At 41.1% G+C, this 10,108-nt stretch overlaps 1 protein-coding gene across 2 annotated transcripts in view; it reads right to left on the reverse strand.

The window, feature by feature from the left end:
* The window catches only part of csmd2 (CUB and Sushi multiple domains 2), a 1,704,811-nt gene that overhangs the window by 126,903 nt on the left and 1,567,800 nt on the right, over positions 1 to 10,108 (reverse strand). For both annotated transcript variants that reach the window (XM_043717868.1, XM_043717867.1), the window contains 2 exons: positions 2,835 to 3,023; positions 339 to 485 (listed from right to left, as the gene is read on the reverse strand). In XM_043717868.1, coding sequence (XP_043573803.1) covers positions 339 to 485; positions 2,835 to 3,023 — 336 coding nt within the window. The remainder of the gene's footprint in view (positions 1 to 338; positions 486 to 2,834; positions 3,024 to 10,108) is intronic.

Raw genomic sequence — 10,108 nt, forward strand, 5'->3', positions numbered from 1 at the left:
GGAATTGAACCCGGGTCTCAGGCGCTGTGAGGCAGCAGTGCTAACCACTGTGCCACCGTGCCACCCACTTTCTGGGCTTCCTATCACTGTGTCACTACAACTTCATCAGAAATTCAGTGAAAACCATGACTTTGACTATAAATGGCAGTGAAGAAATGGCAGTCCAGCAATACAAAGTCAGAGAAAATACAGGACCTTTAAGAATATATGTTGCTCTTTAACTATGAGACATTCCTTTCATTGGATCTCTGTCTTCCAATTCATGGCTCAAGTAAAACCCAAGGGAGACATTTGAGTAAATGGTAAGTCTAGTGGAGGACCTTCACAGGTTTACTAACCTGAATAATGGATCTTAAAGCCTTTCCGACTGGTGGCATGGTCAGTTGACCAGCGGAGGTATACCTTATTGCCCGAGCTGACGACAGTTATTGGAGATGTGTAGTTGCCACTAAGAGAGATCAGCAGTGGGTTTTGACTTGAGGCCCCTGAAGATAACAAAACATTAATAAATATTTGAGTAAGGGTGCGCAAGGCACGTGGCTTTTAATATCATGGAGCAACTTTAGATGGTCAATTAACTTTGCATCATACCATGTCAAGTACAATTAAGTAAATACAATACAACTCAAGCTGCTGTAAATGGGAGGGCTAAAACAGGCCTCAAACTGGTTACATGTTAATAAAGGAAGCTTTGAAAAATATACACCAGCCAAAACTTGCCACTACACTCTCTGTTTTTTACAGAAATTTCACTGAGTTCGAAATTTTTGACTTGGACTTCTGAACTAGATGTCTTTCAAAAGCAATGAGTAGTAGATAATTGAAACTCCCTACCAGGGGCCTGTGGAAGCTCAGCCATTGTTCATGTTTAAGACTCAGCTTGATAGATTTGCATATAGAAATGACATCAAAGGATACGGGGATAGTGTAGGAGTATTGTGCTGAACAACCAGCCATGATCTAGCAAGTTAGAGCAGACTTAAAGGGTTAACAACCCATTCCTACTCCCTTGTTCCTAGAAAGGCAAAGTGTACCCATTTTCATAGTGCAAGTTAGTGAGGGGAAACCACACCACCATTTTGTGTCACAAGCTGCAGTATTTTGTTATGTTCATTAAAAGACTGAATAGCTCTCTGATAGAATGAATGTGGATAAGAAACATGGGTAGGTTGTTTGGCTAACTGGTGGCAAGTTTGTGTCAGGGATAGTTGGAGCTTCGTCTGAGAGGCAGGTGGAAGGATCAGTGTACAGCTACCCAGGGTTGGTTTTTTTGCCTGCCTAACATTTCCTGGGTAAACATGTAGGTAACTGTGTCAGAACTGTATGAAACCTCCAACTCTAACTCACAGCTAGACACTTTTCCCAGAGATTCTGGATGCAAGTGAAAGTTTAAGCTTCCCAGGCAATTCCTTCCCAATCACTGCATTGGAACTTCCAATAATTCCCAACACACATCTTCAGGACTATGCCTGATCACCTACTATGTATTGACCAACACATTTTTGTTTTCTTGTTGCAAATATATTACATCAAATCTGCATGGTTCAAGAAAAACTCCCTTCAATTTTCAGTAACGTTGAAATCTTTTATGTTAAACTATTCCATCACCTAAAACAAAACCTACAAGACCCAGGGCGGTACAGTGGCTCAGTGTTTAGCACTGCTGCCTCACAGCACCAGGGAGCCAGGTTTGACTCCACCCTTGGGCAACTGTCTGTATGGAGTTTGCACATTCTCCCCGTGTCTGTGTGGGTTTGCTCCGGTTTCCTCCCACAGTCCAAACTTCTGCAGGTGAGCTGGATTGGCCGTACTAAATTGTCCATAATGTCCAGGGATGTGCAGGCTATGTGGGGTGGCACGGTGGCCCAGTGGTTAATATTAGTGTTAGTGATATTCCTATCTGTGTGATCTAAAATGAGAGAGTTATGTTGAGATCCATTTCAGTTAGGATGATCAACAGTCAGTCAATCTGATCTGAAGTGAAACCAAAAACCCACATGAAAAGGTTTCATGATCAATACTGCATCTAGGTCAGTGGATAACTGATTGAGCATAATCCACTGCTCAAATGTTGACTTGCATAGGATAAATACTGAGTTTGTGTTAGGAGCATTTTCAATTACAAAAAAAAATACTTTTTACCACATTACCTGCCATCAGCTGCCTGGATAAAAGGAGGAAGTATGCTCCTTCAGGAATATACTCAACCAAATCAACCCAAGCAACACCAACATAAGGACACATAGTAAAGAAAATATAAGTTTGGATTCAAATCCTCATACAATATTTGTTCGTATAGTACTTTCAACCAATCAACCTCTGTTGGAGGGCTGAGAGGAAATAAATTACAGAAAAAGACAAGAGTTCATAATGACGAGAAAACCTCAAGATTGATATCTGATCCATATGATTAGCAATCATGGTCTAGAAGACTTGAGGGGCTGAATGGTCTACTCCTGCTGCTATGTCCCTCTACTGAGTTTGTTAAGACTAAGCAAGGTGGTGCAGAAGGATAACAATTAGTCTCTTCCTGGGCAGGAAGAAGAAAAGAATGACTAGGGTCCCTCGCATTTCTGAATGCATGGGTACGAACATTGAATAAGATGAGGATGAAATATCACGAGCACATCTCCTATTAGTTGAACAGTTGAGCAGTGTTACTTATCAAGGTTCAGGCATTTAAATGGAGTGACAGAGTGTCAAAAGAGGACATACAACTACATTTCAAATTGGAGTTTGTCCTGAACATACTACTGTTATAAAAGTATACATATATACGACATCTAGAGTGAGTCAACATAAATATTAATATTTCATAAATAATTTAAATGTACCATCAAATATTTCCAGTTCATCAAACTGTTTTTCACTCTGGAAGAAATCAATTAGAAGTGTGATGTTGAAGCCTGGATCCACCTTAATAATCCAAGAACAGGTCTGAAAATGTGGATAATTTCCTGGGAAGCCTTGACTCAAGATGACTCCTGAGGAATCTGTGTGCATTTCATTCATTGGGCAATGTGCTGAAAGTTACAGAACCAAAATGTCAGTTACAGACATAATTTCATCACATCGTCATTGGACCTCAAATCTGAGAAAGAGAATATTGCTGAAGAAACATTTTCAAATGGTATTTTTCACATGAGTGTAACTAAACATTCCTTAGAACTTGATGTCCTTGCACTGAGGAACAGACATACCTCTAATTTACTGCAACAATTGTACATAAAGCCAACACTGGATGTCATTGTGGTAAAATCATTGTGGTAAAGTACAATACTGATTGAACACTCCACTAAATGTGCAGAGACAGCAATCAGACTGTTTAAGGACATTCCTTGGAATCACACAGAAAATGCTCCAGACCTCATGTCATTTTTTTTATTGTAAATGATGTGAGACTTTTACACATAAAGTTCTGTCAGAACATTATAGTTTCTGATATAAAAATTAATGTCAATACTTAATAATTATCCATTGATGGACTATCAGTGCTCTATAAATGGTGAAAAGTTATATTAGCGTTTGATAACTTAAACACCTCATATTGTCTATCAGGTGGGAATTTTTAAAAGCTTTTCATTCATTATGTATGGATAGAGGAGTCCATAAATCAAGGAAAACAATGCTATGGAAATCCGTGCTCATTGCTTAAATCCTACATTTGGTTTTCACTTCCAATTAATGCTTTGGACTCAACTCCAAGTGATTCTGACACACTTTAGTCACACTGCTGAGTCACTATTCACTATGATCAAAGCTGATCACCCAACTCAGTAAAAAAAATCTCGAAGTTCCTATTTCTCCCAATACCTTTTGATCCCTTTAGTCCTAACAACTATATCGAGCTCCTCTTGAAAACATTCAATATTTAGGTCTGAACTTCTTTCTGTGGCAGAGAATTCCACAGGCTCATCACTCTCTCGGTGAAAACAATTCTCCTCATCTCAGTTCTGAATGAGCTATGCTGTATACTTAAACTGTGACCTCCTGCCTCTGGACTCCTCAGTCATTGGGAACATCCTTCCTATATTTGTCCTGTGTAGTCCTGTGAGAATTTGATAGGTTTCTATTAGGTCTTCCCCTCATTTTTCTATGTTTCAATGAATGCACTTGATCCAGTTTCACTTAATACATCAGTTAGATTAGATTAGATTAGATTAGATTACATTACAGTGTGGAAACAGGCCCTTCGGCCCAACAAGTCCACACCGACCCGCCGAAGCGCAACCCACCCATACCCCTACATTTACTCCTTACCTAACACTATGGGCAATTTAGCATGGCCAATTCACCTGACCAGTTCTGTCATCCCAGAATTTATCTGGTAAACCCCTTAGTTTCACTCTGCCTACAGCTAGAATATCCTTTCTTAGATAAGATGCCCAAAACTGCATGCAACACCACAGGGTGTGGTCTCACCAAGAAACTGTGAGTAACCACTGTAGCAAATCATCCCTGCTCCTGTTCCTTTCTCTCGCATGAATGGGCTATTGAATTGGATGATTATTCATGGTAATAACAAATGGCTCAGCAGGTTTGAAGGGCCAAATGGCCTACTCCTTCTCCTGTTTTCTATGATTCTATGTATTCAAATCTCTCTCTTGATGAATGCTAAAATACCATCGGAGTTCTTCACTGCCTGCTACATCTGCACGCTTCCTTTCAGTGATTGGTGTACCAGAACACCCAGGTCTTGTTGTACCTCTTCCATTCCCAAATTATCACCTGTGAGCTGACAATCTGCCTTCCTGTCTTAGCAACCAAAGTGGATAACCTCACATTTATCCACATTATATTTCATATGTCATGCAGAAGATATATCTCCAGCGCCAGACTAAAGATATCCCAGGTTGTTGAGTAAGGAAAAGGAGGAAATAGTGGGGGTGCTTTTAGTTTCTTTTTGGCCACAGGAAAGATGCCTGTGGAGCCAATGTGGTACCGTTGTTCAAGATAGGAGCAAGAGACAAAACAGAAAATTACAAGCCAGTCAGTATAACCTCAGTGGTGGGGAAACTATTGGGAGCAATTCTGAAGGACAGAACTAATCTGCACTAGGAGTGGCAAGGATTAAGCAAGAACAGTCAGCATGATTTTGTTCATGGGTGGTCATGTCTGACCACTTGAGGGCAATGTTTTTGATGCAGTCTACTTGGACTTCAGCAAAGGTTTTGATAAAGTCCTGCATGGTGGACTAAAAGCAAAGATAAGAGTTCATGGGATCCAAGGAAAGTAGGAAAATTGGCTCCACAATTGGTTGAGGGGTGTTTTTCCAACTAGAAGTCTGTGTGCAGGGGGACCTTAAAGGGCCCTTGCTGTTTGTAGTTTATATAAATGATTTAGTCTTGAATATAGATGGGTTATTAAGACCATACAAAAAATTGTTGAGGTAATAAATAGTGAGGAGATAAACTTAGACTACAAGAGGATAGAGATGGGCTGGTCACATGGGCTAATCAGTGGTAAATGGAATTCGATCCTGATAATTCTGAGGTGTTATACTTGGGCAGGACAAACAATGTCCTGATGAACAGTAAGACCTTGGGGAGCACTGAGGATCACAGGGACCTTGGTATGCATGTACACCTGGTACTCTTAAGTACCAGGACAGGGGGATAAAATGGTTAAGAAGGCATAAAAGATACTGCTCTCTATCAGCTGGAGCATAGAGTTTAAGAGCAGGGAGGTTACACTGGAATTGCGTTATTAGGTTACAGCTAGAGTATTGTGCACAGTTCTAGAATCCACGTTATAGGAAAAATGTGACAGGATGCAAAGGAAATTTACCAGGCAGGTTAACTGGGCTGGAGCATTTCAGTTATCAAGAGAGATTGGCCAGACTTGTTGTTTTCCTTCGAGGAGAAGAGATTGAGAGGGGATATGATTGAGATGTATAAAGTCACAAGGGACATAGAGTAGACAGGAAGAAGCTTTTCCCAATAACCAAGGGGCATAGATATAAGGTAAGTGGCAGAAGGTTTAGAGATGATGTGAGAAACAATTGATTTCCCCCAGAGTGTGGTAGGAATCTGGAACTCACTGCTTATCAAGGTGGTAGAGGTAGAAACCCTCATAACATTTAAGAAGTTTTTAGATGTGCACTTGTGACCGCAAGGCATACAAGCCTATGGCCAAGTGCTGGGAAATAGGATTAGAATAGTTAATTGGGGGTTTGTTTTTGACTGGTGTGAACATAATGAACCGAAGGGCATTTTTTTGTCCTGTAGATTCAATGACTCATTTTCCCACTTATTCAACTCATCCAAATCACAGTAAAGTTCACCACCCCACCCAGCTTTGTGTCATCTGTAACTTAGAGATATTATATTGAGTACACTCATCGATATCATCAACATATATTATGAGCAGCTGGGTGTAAGCACTGAACCCTGTGGAAAAAGAACCGTTCATTCCTACACTATTTTTTCCTTCTGCCAAGCAGCTGTCTAAACACACATTATCCCCAGTGCTATGTGCTTTAATTTTACATGCTAATCTCTAATGTGGGGCTTTTCCAAAAGCCTTATGAAAGTCCAAACAATGACTCCTCCTTATCAATGCTACTAATTGCATTCTCAAAAGATTTCAGTCGATTTGTCAAACATAATCTCCCTTTGGTAAATCTATGTTGGTCTTTCCAATCCTAAAACTGCCTTCCAAATGCTCTGCTATTAAATCTTTTATGATGGACTTCATGCTTTTACTGTATTTTCTAGCTTACAACAGTAAATACACTTCAGAAAAAAAGAGTAATTGCTTATAAAGTAATTTGAGATGTCCCGAGGTCATGAATGGGGCATGATAAATGCAAATTTTTGTTTAAACTTTAAGTTATTTGTTGCAGGGTTAGTGAAGGATTGGTAGCTAATTGGCAGGAAACAGTGGAGCAAGAAATAAAAACAAAATAAGACGTGTGCAACAATCACACAGTAATCCAGAAAATATAATTCTATGTTGTGGAGCAGTAAAGTGCTGATGTGAATATAACATAAGTATACCATCACACTTTATTTCTGCTTTATGTATATCAGTTGTCAGTCTATTTTCAAATCAAGGGCAATCATTTCTGACAATTTCAGATACCTGTGCTACTATAGTGCTAATCACATCCAAACAGCCTTTTCAATTTATAAACTTCAAGTGAGCTCAAGTTCACTCTGCACCACAGATCAGCCACATTAATGTCATCTTGTATGTGCTTTATTCTGAGGCTGCTACAAATACTGCACAGTCAGCAGCAACTATACAAAATACATACTGCAGCACAAATAAATATGCTGCCTTCAACTAAATTGTGGCATTGACAGTTTGTTACTGGGCAAATGGACTGTGTGTTTAGTGGAGTGTGCGAGCACCAATGCTTTATTTATAATGATACATTTCAAATTGCTCACTAACTATTTGTTCAACGCTGCCTGACCTCACACCAAATGTGTCTCAGGGCACTTTTACATCATATGAAGTGTTCCCACAGAGAAGCTGTAAAATGGAGACCTGTGACCTTCATGAATCACTTTACTCATTTTATACATTTTTTTCTTGTCACTATTCTAAATAGAGATTGAAGACCTATTTTTCATGGGTTCATAGTATTTTGCAGCACTGAGGAAGGTTATCTCATGCTAGTTCTTGAAAAGGTTTACCCAGTTAGCACCTCTCCTCTGTCCTTTTCCCAGACCTCATCTCATTTTTATTCTTCAATTATTTACAAAGTTCAATTCTCAAAGCTATCGTGGATTCTGCTCCAACTTCTACATTCCATATTCTAAAAACCCTCTGCATTGAAATAAAGAGCACAAATCATCTTTGGAATGTATTTTTCAGTTCTTCTCAGGACCCTTTTTTTTGGTCTTGATCAAAGTAATTTTCTCATCCCTGCAACTTCTTCTTGACCCTGACAGCTCTTTTAGTCCGTTCATTTCTTTCCTTTCTGTACATTCTCACACTCAAGCTCTTTCTTAAAGAGATGAGGCAAAGATACTTAGTTTAAACTGTGCCTTCAGTGGACTGTTGAGAAAAAGAATATAGGCCTAGTTTGTGGATGTGGTGATGGCTGATCCTGGATTGCTCAGCTGGCAGAAATCCCTGGTGTAAACCTCAGGCTCCATTCTCTAAGGAAAGGTCACAAGTTAGGATTGTGAGGGTCAGACATCTTTTATGCTTTTCACAAGCAGTGTGGCAAGATTTACTCTAGGTAGTGGCAAGATACCATTTCATGAGGATTAATGCTCATCAAATGCCTCATTAATGCCACAACTTGTCTCATGAATATTCATCCACCCATTGTGCTCAGCTCACCCAACAAGCTAGTCATCAGAAGAACTTGACAAGGAAACCAGATTTTGTGTTTGGAGGACTCAGTTTGACATCTGTTTCAAATGTTGGCTGCCATCAAGCCACAGCCCACGGCATGATTAATGGGCACCAGCTGCACTCACTCCTCCTCAAGTGATATTGGCATCTAGCATCTGCAAGCCCATCATGATGATCTTGACAGTGCACCATGACAGGGCAGACTTGAATTGCAGGTACACCAGCAACTAGCATTGATAGACTGTCACTCGAAAGGGACGCTCACTCACTTAACACCTACCTGCATGCCCACGGCATCTCTGCCTTGCCCTGTCATGACAATTACCACAGTCTTAACAACAGACAGCTTGCCTTGTTCTAAACAGTCCTCAGGCCCAGGGGGTGCATATCTCATAGAAAAGCAGTGTGCTATACTAATCTCACACCTGTACCACCTTATGTGGCCTGTGCAGCAAGCATTCTTCGGTGAGTAGTTCTCACTGAGGTCCATGGAGGTACCCATGACTAAGGGGGCAGTCTACCACACCAATCCAAATTGACCCTCTTTGGCTTGAACTTCCAAGGGCAAAGGGGACAGACAGGGTGAAGGTGCATGGCCCAGCTGCCATGCTGGTGTGTCTGGTGGAAAGGTGGTGAGGTGAACTGAAGGAATGAGGAGGTTGCACAGGGGGCAGGAAAGGTTAGTGATAGGGGAGATTGGAGCAATGGATACAGCAAATGAGAGAAGGTGTTACATGCATTGGTGAGAGTGGCAAACCATTAGCCTTGGGGAGAGATGTGTGCAGTGGCAGATAGAGTGAGCTTGAGGTGACACAGAGAAGTGAATGGTAGCTACCCTGCTGGAGTGGAGAAGTTATTGACCTTTTTCCTGTTTTGCTGGCCTATCTTTCACATCCCAGAGAAGGCATCACCCTGCTAGGATCTGGTGATGTGGCGCCCTCTGCTGTCCCTCCAGGAGATGGATGCCTTTCCTTTAGACCTTCCAGGTCGTTGTCAGAAAATCACGGTACTATCTTTCTGTTCTCCTACATTTCCAGACACCAGTCATAATTAGCAAGGCAGCTTCGGAAAGTCAATCCTTGTGCAAGTGAACAATGGGCTTTTAAAGATGGTATGGGTGTGGGTGCCAACGTTTTAGCGGAGATGCAGTGGGTGTCAAGTAATTAGGTGGGGTGCAAATCAGATATGAGACACATTATGTGTGGACGGTGAGTAGTTAAAGAGGCAAGTTTGCTAAGGAGGAGGAGAAAACATGCTCAGCTTCCTGGTGAAAAATCCCTTCAAAACACTTGATGCAATTTGGACTTAGCAAATAACCTAAGATCAAACCGTTTGCATTCCCTTTAGCCCTTGTCCTTCCCACCAATTTTTGTGTCACCCGCAAGTATGACAAGCATTCACACCCCTCATCCAAGTCATTCATATTTATTATAAATAATTGTGGCCCCAGCACTGATCCCTGTGGCACTCCACTAGTTAAAGAATATTATCTAGGACATGTCCTTTATCCTGACTCTATATTCTGTTAGTTAGCTAATCGCCTATCCATGCTAATACACCACCTCTGACATCTTGGACAGTTAACTCATTATATAGCCTTCTGTGCAGTACCTTAGTTGAAAAATGTGGTGCTGGAAAAACACAGCAGGCCAGGCAGCATCCGAGGAGCAAGAGAATCGACGTTTCGGGCATAAGCCCTTCTTCAGGAACGAGGCTGGTGTGCCAAGCGGGCTGAGATAAAAGGTAGGGGGGAGAGAATTTGGGGGAGGGGCGCTGGGAATACGATAGATGGAAG

Source organism: Chiloscyllium plagiosum, chromosome 27, assembly GCF_004010195.1.
Source record: "Chiloscyllium plagiosum isolate BGI_BamShark_2017 chromosome 27, ASM401019v2, whole genome shotgun sequence".
Lineage (NCBI taxonomy): Eukaryota > Metazoa > Chordata > Chondrichthyes > Orectolobiformes > Hemiscylliidae > Chiloscyllium > Chiloscyllium plagiosum.